The sequence below is a fragment of the Pistacia vera genome, unplaced genomic scaffold (assembly GCF_008641045.1).
Source record: "Pistacia vera cultivar Batoury unplaced genomic scaffold, PisVer_v2 Contig31, whole genome shotgun sequence".
NCBI lineage: Eukaryota > Viridiplantae > Streptophyta > Magnoliopsida > Sapindales > Anacardiaceae > Pistacia > Pistacia vera.
The window spans coordinates 534,293-555,973 of NW_022196124.1; the positions used below are offsets into that span (position 1 = coordinate 534,293).

The window sequence follows — 21,681 nt, forward strand, 5'->3', positions numbered from 1 at the left end:
TTTTTCTTGCAACAAACAGAAAATATTTCCGAGAAACAAGTGCCTAATGTTTTGTTTCCACATTTGCTTGGTGGCTTCTATACGTTTCTATTTCCTTCTTGCTCTTGTCGTCTTGAGAATTAAGTTTTTATCGATATAGGCATTGTTCTATGCAGATTATTGCTTTTTAGCCAAGGTTGCTAAAAAGAAGTTGTGACTAGCAAAAGGTATTAGTATTCAGATTTTCTCCATTACTGTCAACTTAATCCTGTAAGTAATTTTTGCTTCTTAATGTCACAATTTGTATCATATTGGTTGAATTTTAAAGCAAGATGACACTCTGTTACCCCCTCTTTTTCTTTTACTGAAAGGATGCAGGAGAATTCAACAATAAATCTTCATGGATTGGAACTCTGAGTGCAATTTGTAATTGTATTGCAGAGCGGGTCTTGGTCAACCCTCAAATCAATCTTGTTATCTCCAAGATATCCTGTGATACAACCTGCACAATGGATAAAATCCATTTCTATTTTCTCTTCTAGCGGAATTCGGACACAACCTAATGTGTTCTAAAAGATTCTGCGTCACAAAAAACATTCGTCAGCTCCGTCACATTTGTTCCATCAACAAGATGCCCTTGTCCGCAGGCTAGGAATATGCACATTCATCTACAAGGTTAACCATGGATTAGTCTCTAAGAGCAGAATTACAACCCTTGGCTTTCCTTGACGACAAGCTTTCATTCAGCAATGGAATTTAGAGCTTCTTGTGTTCCAATCATGTCAGGATTCAACTCAACCATATCCTTCACCATTTGAATGAGATTGTAAGTAATAGTGTATTTCATTGATAATCAGTTAAATTTGTTGGCAATTGCCTCTAAAAGCCTTGGATGCCATTCCTTTGTATTCATTCTCTGATGGTCAAGATAGTTTTCAATTAAGTTCAAACAATTAGTTAATGCAGCATATTGTTTCAGTAAACTAGATTTTGCCTTCTCCAGAGGACAATTCTGAAACCAGGTAATATAATGGTTGATTTGTTATACTTTCTATGTCTTCAGATGTCAATACTAATAACATGAGTTAATATTACAGGGGTAGATTCTTCTTTGAATTCATTAGACACAGCTCATCACTCAATATTATTGTTAAAGCATGGAGCTTTCTTCAAAAGTAGACTGGTTTTTTTTTTATCACAATCATTATCAATGTTTTGTATCATTTCAAATGAAATTGATAGTTAAGTAAAATTAGTTGTTGAAATCGCCTCAATGATTTGTAGCTTACAAGAGAGAATACCAGCTGCAGCTGAAACGGGAAGGTTGCTGTAACATTTCTCTTTTTTTTTTTTAACTGTCTCGGTTTGGTCTGCCTTCTTTTTAAGGTCTCTGTTTTATATTATTATATGTTTGGTGATAATATGACCATCAAACAGTTGGGTCTAGAAGACGGTGTTAAAAGGAACAGGACAGGACTGAGGACTCTAATGGTTTGTCTCGTGCCCCAAAAATTAAACTGGTTAGATTAATTATGGCTAATCACTAGTTCTATTCTTTCTGGTATCTTGATGTTCATTTGAAAGCAACGTTGGGTGACTGGTTAAACTGTTTTCCTTCTTAAAATGCAGGACAGATGTATGGTTAATACTGAGAATTTATAGTTCTCTTCGAGTTACTTTTTTTGGGGAAATTTGAAAAATGTGAGTGATGCAGATACTGCCCCAAAAAGAATTGTATCTGATATGTTGGCACTGAAATGAGAAACCATGTGATTGGCCATATTTTTGTTTGGTGCATGTGAAGGATCAAGGAATACAATATACCAGATGAAACAAGTGCTCATTCTTCACTTGTCTCACCTGTCTGAGTTCTCCAAATTACGGGATGAGAAGGATGGGGGAAGAAAAAGAAGAATTACAACATGTATGACTTCAGTCCTCAGCAGTTGGATATTACCCCAAGTTCTACAGGGTAAGTGACTAAGTTCATTTCTTTGGGCATCTTCTCCAGAGGACAACACTGGAACCATGCACTAACATATTGGCCATGGCATTTTATATAGTCTTTGATTCTCCTTTTCTTACTCTGACAATAATGCTGTATTGTTGTCAACAGATTTAGGTTTATAAATCAAAAACCTTTCACTTAACTGTGCTGATGTTGAAATTGTTGAACAAGGACCGAGTTAACGCAGCTATTGAGGTTTTGAAGGTAGATTTCTTTTCAATAAGCTATTGGTTGATAGTAGCATTCTTGTGTTATAATGCTTTATGTTTCTGTCAGAGTATTTCCTTGAAAGTGATGGATGCCTTGGATAATCGACCCATCTTTGTAAGACTAAAGGGGCGGTAAAATTGTTTTCAAGTTCAAATACAGCTTATGGTTTTGTTATTGAGTTTGAATCTTTGAGCTGACGGGACATAGACAGGTGAAGGTTGTCTGCTAATGTTTAAATGCAATTAGTGCATAATATCTTATTTGGGATCAACCTTTCTCTGTGCAGGAATTAATGAGAGGTTCTTCGGCCAAAGCTCGTGTACTCTACGCTCCAGTGGAAGAAATGGTGATGATGGTCGACTTCTCTGTGCATGTCGTATCGTCATTTCTTAATTGTCAATATCATTGTCTTCTACTTTTTCTGCTACACTTGGAAACACAGTGGAAAAATAGAGTACAATATTGTCTAGTTTTATCAATTTTTTGTCATATTTATTAATTCAGTGGAGTCTTTCGAATTTCCTGAACCTTCTTAGAAGTCATCATTGATGCATTTAATGAAGCTGGACTTGTGCTTGAGAAAGATGCTACACAGAAGTTGAAGGTACAATATAGGACCATTCAAGTATTTGCTTTTGTAATTTTATGTTATGTTAAGTGTCTTCTTGTTCTTGTTCTTGTTCTTGTTCTTTTCTATTTTATTTTATTTCTTTCTTTTTCAAACTTCAACAATGATATCTGCTGCTTAATTTGAACTCTGTTGGTTGCCCAGTACACAGCCGTGTTACCTAACTATCTGTGTATTTGTGTTGTTCATTTATCTTCACTAAAAAATATTATTACTAACAGTTGGTTGTTTCCGCAAATTGCAGTTGCATGCCACTGTGATGAATGCAAGGCATCGGAAAAGGTGCCCGTTTCTTTTTTGTCTCTTTGTTATTCCATGGCTTATAAACCCTTTGGTTTTTCTTTATTTTCTTTAGCTCTATTCTGACTGATGTATGAAACTAAACTGGATTGTACAGCAAGAGTAGGACAAGAAAGCTTGTTCATTTGATGCACGAGGATTTTCAAGCAATATGGATCTGAGGAATGGAGAGAGTATATTATCCCCGAAGCTCATCTTTCACAGAGATTTGTATTTGATGAAAGTGGCTATTATCATTGCTGTGCTTCAATACCTTTTCCTGAAAACACGAAAGCAAACTGATCCATTTAAGTTGAAGATTAACAACTTAGTTCCCTGCTTTGAGAAGAAAACACTGGCCGCTAGTGTTATATAAGATCGTTCTCTTGTGATGAAGCCTACTAGCGTATTTTCGGCTTTTGCTGCCAAATTTCTAATTTTTCCCTCTTTTTTAGGTTCCCGAAATAAGTTTTGCTGCTATAATTTCTTAGATACTGATGATCTTGAGTATCTATTAGTAAAGTAAATACTTGTAACAGTTGAAAAGTGCATGGTTAATGGATAGATTTTAAACTTTCATGGTGAAATCAATTTCTTGCTTTGCAGAAAATTGCTGCATCTGGTTGTTGAAGTACTTTGTTGTTACATGAGATTGTGAACTTGAAATTATTGTATAAGCTTGTACATTTTATTTCTTTCATAGTCTTGCATCCCTAATTTAGAGGAGAATTTTCCCATTGCCTAGAGAATTGATATAGATTATAGAACAGTGTCGATGGTTTACAAGATCTTTGCATTTTTCTTCAGAGGATCATATTATGATAACAGTAATAACATAACGTCAATAGACTAATAAGTAAAACATTAGGATCTTCTTTTGATTTGAGTTGTTTTCGACTTCTAATGATCTTAAAAATGAGGATATTGACACTTAGATGACAAACCTTATATTCCTCGACGAAGTGGTCTAACCGGTGTTCTTAAACTCGACCTAGGGTGTCACCTGGCCAAGGGGTTGGGTCTCAGATTGACTAGTTCGATCAGTTAAACTGGCGGTCTCTGGTGATCCATAAAGTTTGAAATCTTGCAAACACACCCCTGAAAACTCTACATCAGTTCTTATAGGTTTGCAATCTTGCAAATACACTCTTGCGATCTGTTTAGGTTTTGATTTTTCCGACCAAAATTTAACCCGACACCATCACCTAAACCATCGTTCTCTACTCTATAAAACTCTTCTAACCCCAGAACTTGGTAGCCTCTCGTTTGCTAGTTGTGACTAGCATATACTTTCGCGATTTGATTGATTTTTTTGGCAAAACTTCGGTTGATTTTGGCGTCCAAAATTCAATCCGATACCATCACCTGAACCATCGGCCTTTGCTCTACAAAACCCATCTAACCCCAGCACTTGGTAGCCCCTCGTTTGCCGATCGTGACTCGAATATTGTGTTGATTTTTTTGGCCAAATTTCAATTGATTCCGGTGTCCAAAATTCAATCCAACATCACCACTTGAATCATGGCCTCCACTCTACAAAATCTCTCTAACCTTGACACTTGGTAGCTCCCCATTCGCCGACCGTGACTCACATATTGGGTTGATTTTTCGACTAAACTCTAGCTAATTCCAACATCTAAAATTCAATCTGACACCACCCCTTCAACCACCGACCTTTATTCTATAAACCTCCTCTAACCCTGATACTTAGTAACCCCTCATTCATCAGCGCGGTCAAGTTAGGGATTTTATGAACAGTTAAAAATGGTAACCTAGACTAGAGAGGACTCTAATCGCTTGTGTGATTCGTCCAATTGGCCAATCTAGTCTACTTTTTAGAACACTGGTCCAACCCATGAAATTTTTTTTTTAATGGAGCTTTAGCTGTAGTTGATTGCGACAACCCAAAAAAAAAAAAAAAAAAAGGGTGCATTGATCCGCTAAATTATCGGAGTAATGAGTTTATTTACCCTAGAAAGCTCATATATGAGCTCATATTCAACTCTCTTTCGGCTCAACCCCACAAAAATGAGAGGAAACTGGAAAGTTAGGGAGAATTTTTCTTCTCTCAGATGAGACCAGACTTTTCTTTCTAACAAAGTGAATTGTGTTTCACATGTCTAAATTCAACCACTACGAAATTATATTAAACTACAGTTATAAATATTATTTCCAAAATGTTGCCAACCAACCCAATTGCCTTAAGCAAAAGCTATGATCAGTCACTCTCAAGCTCAACAATGGACGTATCAAGCTCAGCAATGGAAGTACCATGATGAACCTGGACCTTAGATTATTAAACAAACTGGTCCCAGTTATACATCTTGCTTTCTGATTTATAAAACATAGAAATGTCATTGTTCTTGTTCTTGACTGGAGACAAAATGAATGGCAGCAAAAACAATTAGAATTATTTGCAACAACCCAGATAACATAATGTGGAACAATGATGTTAAATCATACCAGTGATCAAAAACACCTTTCACTCTTTTAGCACAGACACTTCTCACCTAATTTCAGAGATTTAATTACCCAGAAAAAGCAAAGGTGATATGATTGTAGTTAGTTTATGGTCATTTAGAAGAGAAGAGGCAAAACCAAAGTTAGGTAAATGTGAAATGCTTCTTCAACAGTGAGACTTTAATTGAAGGAATTGAAATGGTAGCCAGTTTGCAATTCCATGTGGTAAGGTAGTAGCCATGAAAACATGGAATTGGGACATAACATGTGATGCTCAATGTTCATAAAATGAACACAAAATGAACTAATATCATTCAAATAAAAAAAATAAAAAATAAAAACAAATTGGCAAAATGCAAGATTTCTTTTACTTGTGGTGTACTATATCATGTTTGTAAAATGACAAATGTTCGATTCTTCTCTCATGATGTGCTATATTATTATTATTTTTTTCAATAACCGAGATATTAAATAATCGAGATGTTAAGACTAGTTTGCACACATCTTAATTAATCTTCAGAATCTATTAAAAATCTTACAAACCTAATAAATCAGGTAAGTTATAAATATAGTTATTAGCCATTTTGTGAGACTTAGACACAAAAACTCTGTATAATCTACCAAGTGGTTAAAGTCTTACCATCACACCAAAAATCTAGTGATTACTATATTGTATTCAAAACAATTCACCAAAGGATCATTTTCTTTTTGGTTGATTCAAGAGCATTATAAACCTGATTTAAACTAACTTGGCAACCCCACAAAGTAAGAAAAAATATGAGTGGTGTGACCAAACCATTGAAATTTGAACTCTTCATGGTCATTTCATTTGGACCTACCCCATATTCATCCTGTCTCAAAGGGACAAAAGAATCACATAGTGGATACCCAAACCACTTTTTATTGAATAAAAGACCAATAAAAAGAAATAAACAAAACAAACCCATATCAATAATGACACAATTAACCAACAAACAAGCCAGAAAGTTGCTCAAGATTCCTGGTTATCATCTCAAATCAGCCGGCCACCTCCTCAATAATTCAAAATATTGTACCTGAAATCTCCATTAAAATAACTCCAAAACCAATCTTATCCACACATATTTCAAATCTGAAGAAAACCCTGAAAAAGAAAGTCCATTCTGTGAGGATGGTCGGTGCTTTTTGTGGCCCAGAATTAGTCGTCGGCATCCTCAGAAAACAACAGTAGAGATGACCCCATCACTCTCCACTTTGCTCACATGGAATTATCATTGATGAGCGTCCAGACATTTCCATTAAAGCATGCTTGTGACAGCTAAGCTTTCAGCTAGAAAAGCTTGATTGGACTTTGCTTGGATCGGATGGATATACTTGGATTCTTGCTCTTTATTCCTTTTTATCTTATTTATACGTATAGAGTTAAATACCATTTAGTCGCTAACATTTGGTCCAATGTTTGTGAGATTAGATAGAATTTGAAAGTAGCACTTAGATCCTTATCAGATAGCAGCTGTTTGAAAAACGACCTCTATTTATCAGTTTTTATTTTCTTATAATCAACAGAATTTTCCATAAAAAGCATTTCATTTTTTTTTTATAATTCTATTGATGGATATTTTAAACTTTTACAAGTAAAATTTTAATAGTTATCCACCAATGGGTAGTCCACCAGTAAAGGCGAACTAAGAGGATTGTACATGACTTCAACCTACAGTCTCAAGTTCGATTCTCCACTTGACGCAAAAATAGTACATTTGCTCATGATTTATCTAGAGAGTCACAGTAGTGGGTTGCTGTGGGACTAACTTTCCTTAAAAAATAGTCGAGATGTTCGTAAGCTAGCCCTAACACCTCAATTAAAAAAAATAATAATAGTTGGCAATTGATAAATATTTAAGTGTTACTTTTAGATTCCACTAGACTCAAAATTCTTTAAACTAAACCTCAGGGACCAACATGTATCTAACCCTCTTTATAAACTTACCAGTTACCAATACTTTCCACTAAAAAATTCTTTATATAAACTTTATATTCCGGGATCATGATTATCTTTTGATTTAATTAAATATTTATATTTGATTATTAAATTAATAAAATGTAAAAAAAATTATGACAAAAAAAAATGGTTATATACATCAAAAAATAAAAATAAATAACTTGCTATAAACTCCCATTATAAATCGTATAATTAATTATTGAACATTTTGATATCTTTTTTTACATAAAAATAAAGAGTTTTGATTAAATTCCTTTATGAAGCGGGCATACCATAAAAGAGAAGAAATGTACATGCCCCTTAAAATTAAAACTATACATTATGATCCTCGTCACCATATTTATTATACACCACCTTATATTAAAAACCATATAATAAAATATTAGCTTCTCTTAATACTACTCTTTGTAGCATATCTCTCTCTATATATATGTGTGTGTGTGTGTGACAAGTGACATAGCCCGCGGCATTTGTGCTCTTACCTCTACAAACTTTTCCCATCTTCATCTTCTCTCTCTCAATCAGTAATGGCGATTGCCTTTGGAAGATTTGATGATTCCTTCAGTTTAGGCTCTTTCAAGGCCTATCTCGCTGAGTTTATCTCCACCTTGATCTTTGTTTTTGCCGGCGTTGGCTCTGCTATTGCTTACAGTAATAAACTTACCTTTTCCCTCCCTTCTTCTTCTTCTTTTGCATGCATGCATTTTCTAATCCTAAATTGATGTTTCTGGTTTTGATTTCTAATTTGGGTACTACTGAGAATTTATAGTTCTCTACGAGTTTACTTTTTTTGGGGAAATTTGAAAAATGTGAGTGATGCAGATACTGCCCAAAAATTGAATTATACGATATGTTGCACCTGAATGAAAACCATGTGATTGGCCATATTTTTGTTTTGGTGCATGTGAAGGATCAAGGAATACATATACCAGATGAAACAAGTGCTCATTCTTCACTTGTCTCACCTGTTCTGAGTTCTCCAAATTACGGGATGAGAAGGATGGGGGAAGAAAAAAGAGAATTACACACTGTCATGACTTCAGTCCTCAGCAGTTGGATATTACCCCAAGTTTCTACAGGTAAGTGACTAAGTTCATTTCTTTGGGCATCTTCTCCAGAGGACAACACTGGAACCATGCACTACATATTGGACCATGGCATTTTATATGTCTTTGATTTCTCCTTTTCTTACTCTGACAATAATGCTGTATTGTTGTCAACAGATTTAGGTTATTAAATCAAAAATTTCACTTAACTGTGCTGATGTTGAAATTGTTGAACAAGGACCGAGTTAACGCGCTATTGAGGTTTTGAAGGTAGATTTCTTTCAAATAGCTATTGGTTGATAGTAGCATTCTTGATGTTATAATGCTTTATGTTTCTGTCAGAGTATTTCCTTGAAAGTGATGGATGCCTTGGATAATCGACCCATCTTTGTAAGACTAAAGGGGCCGGTAAAATTGTTTTCAAGTTCAAATACAGCTTATGGTTTTGTTATAGTTTGAATCTTTGGCTGACGGGACTAGACAGTGAAGGTTGTCTGCAATGTTAAATGTCAATTTAGTGCATAATATCTTATTTGGGATCAACCTTTCTCTGTGCAGAATTAATGAGAGGTTCTTCGGCCAAAGCTCGTGTACTCTACGCTCCAGTGGAAGAAATGGTGATGATGGTCGACTTCTCTTGCATGTCGTATCGTCATTTCTAATTGTCAATATCATTGTCTCTCTACTTTTTCTGCTACACTTGGAAACACAGTGGAAAAATAGAGTACATATTGTCTAGTTTTATCAATTTTTTGTCATATTTATTAATTCAGTGGAGTCTTTCGAATTCCTGAACCTTCTTAGAAGTCATCATTGATGCATTTAATGAAGCTGGACTTGTGCTTGAGAAAGATGCTACACAGAGTTGAAGGTACAATATAGGACCATTCAAGTATTTGCTTTGTATTTTTTTATGTTTGTTAAGTCTCTTCTTGTTCTTGTTCTTTTCTATTTTATTTATTTCTTTCTTTTTCAAACTTCAACAATGATACTGCTGCTTAATTTGAACTCTGTTAGTTGCCCAGTACACAGCCATGTTACCTAACTATCTGTGTATTTGTGTTGTTCATTTATCTTCACTAAAAAATATTATACTAACAGTTGGTTGTTTCCCGCAAATTGCAGTTGCATGCCACTGTGATGAATGCAAGGCATCGGAAAAGGTGCCGTTTCTTTTTGTCTCTTTGTTATTCCATGGCTTATAAACCCTTTGGTTTTTCTTTATTTTCTTAGCTCTTATTCTGACTGATGTATGAAACTAAACTGGATTGTACAGCAAGAGTAGGACAAGAAAGCTTGTTCATTTGATGCACGAGGATTTTCAAGCAATATGGATCTGAGAATGGAGAGAGTATATTATCCCCGAAGCTCATCTTCACAGAGATTTGTATTTGATGAAAGTGGCTATATCATTGCTGTGCTTCAATACCTTTTCCTGAAAACACGAAAGCAAACTGATCCATTTAGTTGAAGATTAACAACTTAGTTCCGCTTTGAGAAGAAACACTGGCCGCTAGTGTTATATAAGATCGTTCTCTTGTGATGAAGCCTACTAGCGTATTTTCGGCTTTTGCTGCCAAATTTCTAATTTTTCCTCTTTTTTAGGTTCCCGAAATAAGTTTTGCTGCTATAATTCTTAGATACTGATGATCTTGAGTATCTATTAGTAAAGTAAATACTTGTAACAGTTGAAAGTGCATGGTTAATGGATAGATTTTAAACTTTCATGGTGAAATCAATTTCTTGCTTTGCGAAAATTGGCTGCATCTGGTGTTGAAGTACTTTGTTGTTACATAGATTGTGAACTTGAAATTATGTATAAGCTTGTACATTTTATTTCTTTCATAGTCTTGCATCCCATTAGAGGAGAATTTTCCCATTGCCTAGAGAATTGATATAGATTATAGAACAGTGTCGATGGTTTACAAGATCTTTGCATTTTTCTTCAGAGGATCATATTATAACAGTAATAACATAACGTCAATAGACTAATAAGTAAAACATTAGGATCTTCTTTTGATTGAGTTGTTTTCGACTTCTAATGATCTTAAAAATGAGGATATTGACACTTAGAGACAAACCTTATATTCCTCGACGAGTGGTCTAACCGGTGTTCTTAAACTCGACCTAGGGTGTCACCTGGCCAAGGGGTTGGTCTCAGATTGACTAGTTCGATCAGTTAAACTGGCGGTCTCTGGTGATCCAAAAGTTTGAAATCTTGCAAACACACCCCTGAAAACTCTACATCAGTTCTATAGGTTTGCAATCTTGCAAATACACTCTTGCGATCTGTTTAGGTTTTGATTTTTCCGACCAAAATTACCCGACCCATCACCTAAACCATCGTTCTCTACTCTATAAAACTCTTCTAACCCCAGAACTTGTAGCCTCTCGTTTGCTAGTTGTGACTAGCAATACTTTCGCGATTTGATTGATTTTTTTGGCAAAACTTCGGTTGATTTTGGCGTCCAAAATTCATCCGATACCATCACCTAACCATCGGCCTTGCTCTACAAAACCCATCTAACCCCAGCACTTGTAGCCCCTCGTTTGCCGATCGTGACTCGAATATTGTGTGATTTTTTGGCCAATTTCAATTGATTCCGGTGTCCAAAATTCAATCCACATCACCACTTGAATCATGGCCTCCACTCTACAAAATCTCTCTAACCTTGACACTTGGTAGCTCCCCATCGCCGACCGTGACTCACATATGGTTGATTTTTCGACTAAACTCTAGCTAATTCCAACATCTAATTCAATCTAACCACCCCTTCAACCACCGACCTTTATCTTCTATAACCTCTAACCCTGATACTTAGTAACCCTCATTCCAGCGGCGGTCAAGTTAGGGATTTTATGAACAGTTAAAAATGGTAACCTAGACTGAAGAGGACTCAATCGCTTTGTGATTCTCCAATTGGCCAATCTAGTCTACTTTTTAGAACACTGGTCCAACCCTGAAATTTTTTTTTAATGGAGCTTTAGCTGTAGTTGATTGCGACAACCCAAAAAAAAAAAAAAAAAGGGTGCATTGATCCGTCTAAATTATCGGAGTAATGAGTTTATTTACCCTAGAAAGCTCATATATGAGCTCATATTCAACTCTCTTTCGGCTCAACCCCACAAAAATGAGAGGAAACTGGAAAGTTAGGGAGAATTTTCTTCTCTCAGATGAGACAACTTTTTTTAACAAAGTGAATTGTGTTTCACATGTCTAAATTCAACCACTACAATTATATTAAACTACAGTTATAAATATTATTTCCAAAATGTTGCCAACCAACCAATGCCTTAAGCAAAAGCTATGATCAGTCACTCTCAAGCTCAACAATGGACGTATCAAGCTCAGCAATGGAAGTACCATGATGAACCTGGACCTTAGATTATTAAACAAACTGGTCCAGTTATACATCTTGCTTTCTGATTTATAAAACATAGAAATGTCATTGTTCTTGTTCTGGGAGACAAAATGAATGGCAGCAAAAACAATTAATTATTTGCAACAACCCCAGATAACTATGTGGAACAATGATGTTAAATCATACCAGTGATCAAAAACACCTTTCACTCTTTTAGCACAGACACTTCTCACCTAATTTCAGAGATTTAATTACCCAGAAAAGCAAAGGTGATATGATTGTAGTAGTTTATGGTCATTTAGAAGAGAAGAGGCAAAACCAAGTTAGGTAAATGTGAAATGCTTCTCAACAGTGAGACTTTAATTGAAGATTGAAATGTACCAGTTTGCAATTCCATGTGGTAAGTAGTCGCCACTGCATCATATGTCAATGGCAGATTATATAGTCTTTGAGTTATCCATTTTGCATTACTCAAGATTTCAACGATAATAATCATGAATCAGTGTTTCAGGGTTGGGATTTTTTTCACTGGGGCAAAGAAATTTATCAAAAATGGCTATAATGCATTGTGGTCTACAAGATAGAGAATAGCAGAATGTGATCAACTGGAGAAGAGAAGAGGATTTGCAGTAATGCTTTTCATTTCTGTTATCTGTATGATCTCTGTTTTGATTTTTCATCTAAGCTGTTTCAATTTTTCTGGAGATAATGTCTTGCAAAATCTGTTTTCTGACTATTCAAAGCAGTTAAAACAAAGAACTTTTCCATAACTGAACTCTGAAGCTTTAAATGTTAAATTTCCGCCATTGGTTGTCTCTTAAGGTTGGATGGATCCGATCAATTATGCAGCACGCGTGTTTTAGTTTTGATGCAGTGAACCAAGTATGACAAATGGAGAATGGTTTCTGGAAGTTAAGAAAAGCAATCAAACTGAATCTGTTTCAAAGATCAAATTGGCTATTATCCTTGGTAAGTCCTCTCTATACTTTCTTCATTTACATATGTCCAATCAAAAATTATGTCACAGAAAATATTGGCTGGTCATGTTTGTTTTTTCTTTATATGCAGAATTGATTTGCTATTAATGCTAATTATGCTGACAATATACAGCTTTGTTACTTATCAGCAGATAAAATATACCTGAAGACAGAACTACGAAGAACCGATTTTTCTTGCAACAAACAGAAAATATTTCCGATGAAACAAGTGCCTAATGTTTTGTTTCCACATTTGCTTGGTGAGCTTCTATACGTTTCTATTTCCTTCTTGCTCTTGTCTGTCTTGAAGAATTAAGTTTTTATCGATAATAGGCATTGTTCTATGCAGATATTATTGCTTTTTAGCCAAGGTTGCTAAAAAGAAGTTGTGACCAGCGAAAGGATTTATTAGTTATTCAGAATTTTCTCCATTATTGTCGACTTTTATCCTGTAAGTAATATTTTCTTCTTAATGTCAAAATTTGTATCATATTGGTTGAATTTTAAAGCAAGATGACACACTGTTACCCCCTCTTTTTTCTGGTACTGAAAGGATGCAGGAGAATTAAACAATAAATCTTCATGGATTGGAACTCTGAGTGCAATTTGTAATTGTATTGCAGAGCGTGGTCTTGGTCAACCCTCAAAATCAATCTTGTTATCTCCAAGAATATCCTGTGATACAACCTGCACAATGGATAAAATCCATTTCTATTTCTCTTCTAGCGGAATTCGGACACAACTCTAATGTGTTCTAAACAGATTCTGCGTCAACAAAAAACATTCGTCAGCTCCGTCATTCATTTGTTCCATCAAACAAGATGCCCTTGTCCGCAGGCTATGGAATATGCACATTCATCTACAAGGTTAACCATGGATTAGTCTCTAAGAGCAGAATTACAACCCTTGGCTTTCCCTTGACGACAAGCTTTCATTCATGCAATGGAATTTAGAGCTTCTTGTGTTCCAATCATGTCAGGATTCAACTCAACCATATCCTTCACCATTTGAAGTGAGATTGTAAGTAATAGTGTATTTCATTGATAATCAGTTAAATTTGTTGGCAATTGCCTCTAAAAGCCTTGGATGCCATTTCCTTTGTATTCAATTCTCTGATGGTCAAGATAGTTTTCAATTAAGTTCAAACAATTAGTTAATGCAGCATATTGTTTCAGTAAACTAGATTTTGCCTTCTCCAGAGGACAATTCTGAAACCAGGTAATATAATGGTTGATTTGTTTATACTTTCTATGTCTTCAGATGTCAATACTAATAATCATGAGTTAATATTACAGGGGTAGATTCATTCTTTGAATTCATTAGACACAGCTCATCACTCAATTATTATTGTTAAAGCATGGAGCTTTCTTCAAAAGTAAGCTGGTTTTTTTTTTTATCACAATCATTATCAATGTTTTGTATCATTTCAAATGAAATTGATAGTTAAGTAAAATTAGTTGTTGAAATCGCCTTCAATGATTTGTAGCTTACAAGAGAGAATACCAGCTGCAGCTGAAACGGGAAGGTTTGCTGTAACATTTCTCTTTTTTTTTTTTTAACTGTCTCGGTTTTGGTCTGCCTTCTTTTTAAGGTCTCTGTTTTATATTATTATATGTTTGGTGATAATATGACCATCAAACAGTTGGGTTCTAGAAGACTGGTGTTAAAAGGAGACAGGACAGGACTGAGGACTCTAATGGTTTGTCTCGTGCCCCAAAAATTAAACTGGTTAGATTAATTATGGCTAATCACTAGTTCTATTCTTTCTTGGTATCTTGATGTTCAATTTGAAAGCAACGTTGGGTGACTGGTTAAACTGTTTTCCTTCTTAAAATGCAGGACAGATGTATGGTTAATACTGAGAATTTATAGTTCTCTTACGAGTTTACTTTTTTTGGGGAAATTTGAAAAATGTGAGTGATGCAGATACTGCCCCAAAAATTGAATATGTATCTGATATGTTGGCACCTGAAATGAGAAACCATGTGATTGGCCATATTTTTGTTTTGGTGCATGTGAAGGATCAAGGAAATACAATATACCAGATGAAACAAGTGCTCATTCTTCACTTGTCTCACCTGTCTGAGTTCTCCAAATTACGGGATGAGAAGGATGGGGGAAGAAAAAGAAGAATTACAACATGTCATGACTTCAGTCCTCAGCAGTTGGATATTACCCCAAGTTTCTACAGGGTAAGTGACTAAGTTCATTTCTTTGGGCATCTTCTCCAGAGGACAACACTGGAACCATGCAACTAACATATTGGACCATGGCATTTTATATAGTCTTTGATTCTCCTTTTTCTTACTCTGACAATAATGCTGTATTGTTGTCAACAGATTTAGGTTTATTAAATCAAAAACCTTTCACTTAACTGTGCTGATGTTGAAATTGTTGAACAAGGACCGAGTTAACGCAGCTATTGAGGTTTTGAAGGTAGATTTCTTTTCAAATAGCTATTGGTTGATAGTAGCATTCTTGATGTTATAATGCTTTATGTTTCTGTCAGAGTATTTCCTTGAAAGTGATGGATGCCTTGGATAATCGACCCATCTTTGTAAGACTAAAGGGGCCGGTAAAATTGTTTTCAAGTTCAAATACAGCTTATGGTTTTGTTATTGAGTTTGAATCTTTGAGCTGACGGGACATAGACAGGTGAAGGTTGTCTGCTAATGTTTAAATGTCAATTTAGTGCATAATATCTTATTTGGGATCAACCTTTCTCTGTGCAGGAATTAATGAGAGGTTCTTCGGCCAAAGCTCGTGTACTCTACGCTCCAGTGGAAGAAATGGTGATGATGGTCGACTTCTCTGTGCATGTCGTATCGTCATTTCTTAATTGTCAATATCATTGTCTTCTACTTTTTCTGCTACACTTGGAAACACAGTGGAAAAATAGAGTACAATATTGTCTAGTTTTATCAATTTTTTGTCATATTTATTAATTCAGTGGAGTCTTTCGAATTTCCTGAACCTTCTTAGAAGTCATCATTGATGCATTTAATGAAGCTGGACTTGTGCTTGAGAAAGATGCTACACAGAAGTTGAAGGTACAATATAGGACCATTCAAGTATTTGCTTTTGTAATTTTATGTTTTGTTAAGTCTCTTCTTGTTCTTGTTCTTTTCTATTTTATTTTATTTCTTTCTTTTTCAAACTTCAACAATGATATCTGCTGCTTAATTTGAACTCTGTTAGTTGCCCAGTACACAGCCATGTTACCTAACTATCTGTGTATTTGTGTTGTTCATTTATCTTCACTAAAAAATATTATTACTAACAGTTGGTTGTTTCCGCAAATTGCAGTTGCATGCCACTGTGATGAATGCAAGGCATCGGAAAAGGTGCCCGTTTCTTTTGCTTCTCTTTGTTACTCCCTGGCTTATAAACCCTTTGGTTTTTCTTTATTTTCTTTAGCTCTATTCTGACTGATTTATGAAACTAAACTGGATTGTACAGCAAGAGTAGGACAAGAAAGCCTGATTCGTTTGATGCACGAGGCATTTTCAAGCAATATGGATCTGAGGAATGGGGAGAGTATATTATCCCCGAAGCTCATCTTTCACAGAGATTTGTATTTGATGAAAGTGGCTATTATCATTGCTGTGCTTCAATACCTTTTCCTGAAAACACGAAAGTAAACTGATCCATTTAAGTTGGAGATTAACAACTTAGTTCCCTTTGAGTAGAAAACACAGGCCACTAGTATTATATAAGATCGTTCTCTTGTGATGAACCCTACTAGCATATTTTCGGCTTTTGCTTCCAAATTTCTAATTTTTCCCTCTTTTTTAGGTTCCCCAAATAAGATTTGCTGCTATAAGTTCTTAGATACTGATGATCTTGAGTATCTATTAGAAAACTAAATACTTGTAACAGTTGAAAATTGCACGGAATGGATAGATTTTAAACTTACATGGTGAAATCAATTTCTTGCTTTGCAGAAAATTGCTGCGTCTGGTTGTTGAAGTACTTTGTTGTTACATTTGATTGTGGACTTGAAATTAATGTATAAGCTTGTACATTTTATTTCTTGCATAGTCTTGCATACCTAATTTAGAGGAGAATTTTCCCATTGCCTACAGAATTGATGTAGATTATAGAACAATGTCGATGGTTTACAAGATCTTTGCATTTTTCTTCAGAGGATCGTATTATGATAACAGTAATAACATAACGTCATTAGACTAATACGTCAAACATTAGGATCTTCTTTTGATTTGTGCTGTTTTTAACTTCTAATGATCTTAAAAATGAGGATATTTGCACGTAGATGACAAACCTTATATTCCCTGAGGAGGTGGTCTAACCAGTGTTCTGAAACTCGACCTAGGGTGTCACCCGGCCAAGGGGTTGGGTCCTGGGTTGATCAGTCCGATCGGTTAAATTGGCGGTCTCCAATAATCTAGAAAGTTTGAAATCTTACAAACACACTCTTGAAAACTCCACATCAGTTCACGTAGGTTTGCAATCTAGCAAATACACCTCTACGATCTGTTTGGGTTTTGATTTTTTATACCAAAATTCAACCCGACACCATCACCTAAACCATTGTCCTCCACTCTATAAAACTCTTCTAACCCCAAAATTTGGTAGTCTCTTGTTTGCTGGTTGTGACTAGCATATATTGCCACGATTTGGTTGATTTTTCTAGTAAAATTTTGGCTGATTTTGGCGTTCAAAATTCAATCCGACATCATTACCTAAACCACCGACCTTTGCTCTATAAAACCCGTCTAACCCCGATACTTGGTAGCCTCTCGTTTGCCAGTCGTTACTTGAATATTGTGGTGATTTTTTCAACCAAATTTCAGTTGATTCCGATGTCCAAAATTCAATCCGACACCACCACTTGAACCAACGGCCTCTACTCTACAAAACCCCTCTAACCTTGACACTTGGTAGCCCCCCATTCGCCGGTCATGACTCATGTATTGGGTTGATTTTTCGACCAAACTCCAGCTAATTCCAACGTCCAAAATTCAATCTGATACCACCCCTTTAACCACCGCCCTCCACTCTACAAAACCTCTCTGACCACGGCACTTAGTAACCCCTCATTCACCGACCGTCAAGTTAGGGATTTTGTAAATAGTTAAAAATGATAACCTAGACCGGAGAGGGCGTCATTCACTAGTCCAATCGGTCCGATTGGCTGATCCAGTCCGGTTTTTAGAACAATGGGTGTTTTTTTAATGGAGTTTAGCTGTAGTTGATTGCCACGACCAAAAAAAAAGTTGCATTGATCCGATAAATTATCGGAGTAATGAGTTTATTTACCCTAGAGAGCTCATATTCAACTCTCTTTCGGCTCAACCCCACAAAAATGAGGGGAAACTGGAAAGTTGGGGAGAATTTTTCTTCTCTCAGACGAGACTAGACTTTTCTAACAAGTGAACTTGTGTTTCACATGTCTAAATTCAACCACTACTAAATTATATTAAACTACAATTATAAAAATTAATATTCTTTCCAAAATATTGCCAACCAATACAAATGCCTTCAGCAAAAGCTATGATCAGTCACTTTCAAGCTCAACAATGGAAGTACCATGATGAACTTGGACCTTAGTAGATGCTTTTTGATTTATAAAAAATAGAAATGTCATTGTTCTTGACTGGAGACAAAATGAATGGCAGCAAAAACATACCAGTGATGTTAAATCATACCAGTTATCAAAAACACCTTTCACTCTTTTAGCACAGACACTTCTTACCTAATTTCAGAGATTTTATTACCCAGAAAAAGCAAAGCTGATATGATTGTAGTTGTTAGTTTATGGTCATTTAGAAGAGAAGAGGCAAAGCCAAAGTTAGGTAAATGTGAAATGCTTCTTCAACAGTGAGACTTTAGTTTAAGGAAATGAAATCGTAGCCAGTTTGCAATTCCATGTGGTAAGGTAGTAGCCATGAAAACATGGAATTGGGACATAACATGTGATTCTCAATGTTCATGAAATGAACACAAAATGAACTAATATCATAAAAAAAAATTGGCAAAATGCAAGAATTCTTTTACTTGTGGTGTACTATATTACTATATTATGTCAAGAATTGATTCAACCGTAATATTTTGATAATGATCTAGTAACATTATCATCTTGACAAAAGTTTATTAGGTTTGTAAAATGTCAAATGCTTGATTCTTCTCTAATGATGTGCTACATTAATATATTCATTGGAATGTATTTGGTTGCCGGGAAAATGTGGGGAAAGAAAATTAATCAGCATCAATCTTGAATAGTTGATTATTGAGTATGATGGCCTATATAAAAAACATATAATTTTTTATATGGAAACAATCATCAAGTTACTGAACAACCGGCCCTAGTTGAATCTGCTCTGAATTCTGATAATTCTTTTATTTTCATCCAAAAGTTTCAGGCTAACGCATGTAAGTTTCTTGTGAACGCAGTTGAAATTGGAAAAATTACATGAAAACAAAATCTATTTCAGGCTGAAGCTGAAGCAAAGCTTAATCTTTGAGTCATGTATTCATTAGGTAACAGAATACTAACTCCTTGCCTTAAAATTTGCTATTGGAATCTTGCTTTGGTTCAATCACTTGTCTTCTACACTTGCATTGTGTTGTCATACCGAATTCTTTGTTCATTTGTTCAGGAATCTGCTTTTCTTAATTTTCTGCAAATTACTTTCTTTCAACTCAGGCTTCAGAATCTTGCTTTATGAAATACAAGTAAGACAAGAAATCAAATTATAAAAGCGGCAGAATATATTTTGCTTTAAAGAAACTTCATGTAACAGAAAGGAAACAGTGGGAATAGCTTGGAAAAAAGCTTTATTTATACCTAAACCAGCATCAAAGCAAGGTTTCACTTGGCCCGATAGTGAAATTTTCCTTAGCTTACATGTATTATAAACATTTCAAAGAAATAACGGTAGCATTTTCGCAACACAAACACATTTGATAACTCAGTTTGTCACCTTTTATTGTTCAATACCATCTCTGATTATGGCTGAAGCCATTGTTTCGTTTGCCTTGGAGCAGCTGGCTTCAATTCTTTCTCAACAGATTTCTGGCTTCATAGGAGAACAGGTGAGGCTAGTTGGGGATATTGAAGAAGAAGTAGACAAGCTTACCCACAATCTTCAAGCCATTCAAGCTGTGCTACTTGATGCAGACCAAAAACAAATGAAGAATAGAGCTGTGAGAGTTTGGTTGAATCGGCTCAAAGAAGCATGCTATGACGTGGAAGATGTGTTGGATGAGTGGAACACTGAAATCATGAAACTCAAAATTGAGGGAGGTTATGGTCATAATGTTCTTGCTCCTAAGAAGAAGGTATGTTGTTTTTTTCCCTCTCCTTGCTTTGGCTTCAAAGAAGTTGTTTTACGTCGCGACATTGCAGTTAGGATAACAGAGATAAATAGAAAGTTAGATACTATTGCAAAAGAAAAAGGTGATTATAATCTTAATGTCATTCCAACTAATGAGAGACCTAATTATCAGCCAATGCAAACTACTTCTTTTATTGATGTATCTGATATATGTGGTAGAGATATTGAGAAGAATAATTTAGTACGCAAGATATTGTGTGAGAGTAGTGAACAAAGCCTCCAAACCATCTCACTTGTAGGGATGGGAGGAATTGGAAAAACAACTCTTGCTCAATTTGTCTACAATAATGATGAAGTAAAGAGCCATTTTAATTCAATAATATGGGTGTGTGTATCAAATCCTTTTGATGAGTTCAAGATCGCTAGAGTGATCATTGAAGCTCTAAAAGTTCCTACTCCTAATGTAGAAGATCTACAATCTCTTCTTCAACGTATTCATAACTCTATTGTGGGTAATAAATTTCTTCTTATTTTAGATGATGTATGGAATGAAGATCACAAAAAATGGGAACCATTCTATCATTGTTTGAAGAATGGTCTCCATGGAAGTAAAATTTTAATTACCACACGTAAAGAGTCGGTTGCACATATTATGAAGTCAATTGATATTATCAACGTTAAAGAATTGTCCTTTGATGAGAATTGGGAACTATTTAGGAGGCTAGCTCTTTCTGACAGACCTACTCATGAGAGTGAAAAATTAGAAGAAATTGGTAGGGAAATTGTTAAGAAGTGCAAGGGGTTACCTCTTGCTACAAAAACCATCGGGAGTCTCTTGCAGTTTAAGAGGAGTAGAGATGAATGGAAACGTGTTTTATATAGTGAGATGTGGAAATTAGAGGAGATTGAAAGTGGTCTTCTATCCCCTTTGATGTTGAGTTATAACGATTTGCCATCCTCAATAAGAAAATGTTTCTCTTATTGTGCTATCTTTCCAAAAGATTACAATATAAGAAAAGACATATTAATTAATTTATGGATGGCACAAGGTTATTTGGGGTTAGAAAAAGATACAAAGTTAGAGACGATAGGCAAAGAGTATTTTCACCACTTAGCAACACGATCTTTCTTCCAAGAATTTTCAAAATTAGAAGATGTTATAGAGGATTGTAAGATGCATGATATAGTGCATGACTTTGCGCTATTTTTGAGTGATGGTGAATGTCTTGCTATAGAAGTCAATATCGGTGATAATGATCCGTTTATAAACTCTTCTAACAAAAATGTTCGTCATTTAATGTTAAAGGTTAATAAAGAGGTTCCATTTCCCATGTCCATTTGTAGCGTCAAAAGTCTACGTAGTCTTGTGATTGAGTATGTCCATTCATTGTCAAGTGATGTTTTTCCAAAGTTATGTGAATTAACATGTTTAAGGGCATTGAAGTTCACAACAAAT

General features: G+C 35.3%; 2 protein-coding genes, 1 long non-coding RNA gene and 1 pseudogene across 3 annotated transcripts in view; all 4 read left to right on the top strand.

Annotated features, from left to right (window-relative positions):
• LOC116136249 overlaps window positions 1-433 on the top strand; it is a 54,988-nt gene extending 54,555 nt beyond the window's left edge. The window contains exon 3 of the long non-coding RNA XR_004129012.1: window positions 351-433. This is a non-coding gene — a long non-coding RNA (uncharacterized LOC116136249). The remainder of the gene's footprint in view (window positions 1-350) is intronic.
• A 968-nt stretch (window positions 434-1,401) lies between these two features.
• On the top strand, window positions 1,402-3,773 carry LOC116136121 (annotated as a pseudogene).
• Window positions 3,774-13,481: 9,708 nt separating this feature from the next.
• LOC116136243 (activating signal cointegrator 1 complex subunit 1-like) lies at window positions 13,482-16,938 on the top strand. The gene is given in 13 exon segments (XM_031421977.1): window positions 13,482-13,947; window positions 14,103-14,145; window positions 14,223-14,302; window positions 14,414-14,452; window positions 14,570-14,655; window positions 14,767-15,119; window positions 15,267-15,363; window positions 15,437-15,502; window positions 15,660-15,714; window positions 15,717-15,749; window positions 15,910-15,977; window positions 16,234-16,271; window positions 16,387-16,938. Coding segments are annotated over 8 exon segments (633 nt in total). The 5' UTR covers window positions 13,482-13,947; window positions 14,103-14,145; window positions 14,223-14,302; window positions 14,414-14,452; window positions 14,570-14,655; window positions 14,767-15,030; the 3' UTR covers window positions 16,574-16,938.
• A 2,961-nt stretch (window positions 16,939-19,899) lies between these two features.
• Window positions 19,900-21,595, top strand: LOC116136122 (putative disease resistance protein RGA3). Its single transcript, XM_031421832.1, has 2 exons — window positions 19,900-21,472; window positions 21,570-21,595. Exons 1-2 carry the CDS (start codon window positions 19,900-19,902, stop codon window positions 21,593-21,595), a joined length of 1,599 nt encoding a protein of 532 aa, XP_031277692.1.
• Window positions 21,596-21,681: the final 86 nt, after the last annotated feature.

What these genes read in the sequence shown, in the direction of transcription:
- LOC116136122 (XM_031421832.1), top strand. Translation starts at nt 19,900, where the DNA reads ATGGCTGAAGCCATTGTTTCGTTTGCCTTGGAGCAGCTGGCTTCAATT. An exon ending in TGCTATAGAAGTCAATATCG is followed by an intron (nt 21,473 to 21,569) that starts GTGATAATGATC and finishes GTCCATTTGTAG; the next exon opens with CGTCAAAAGTCTACGTAGTC.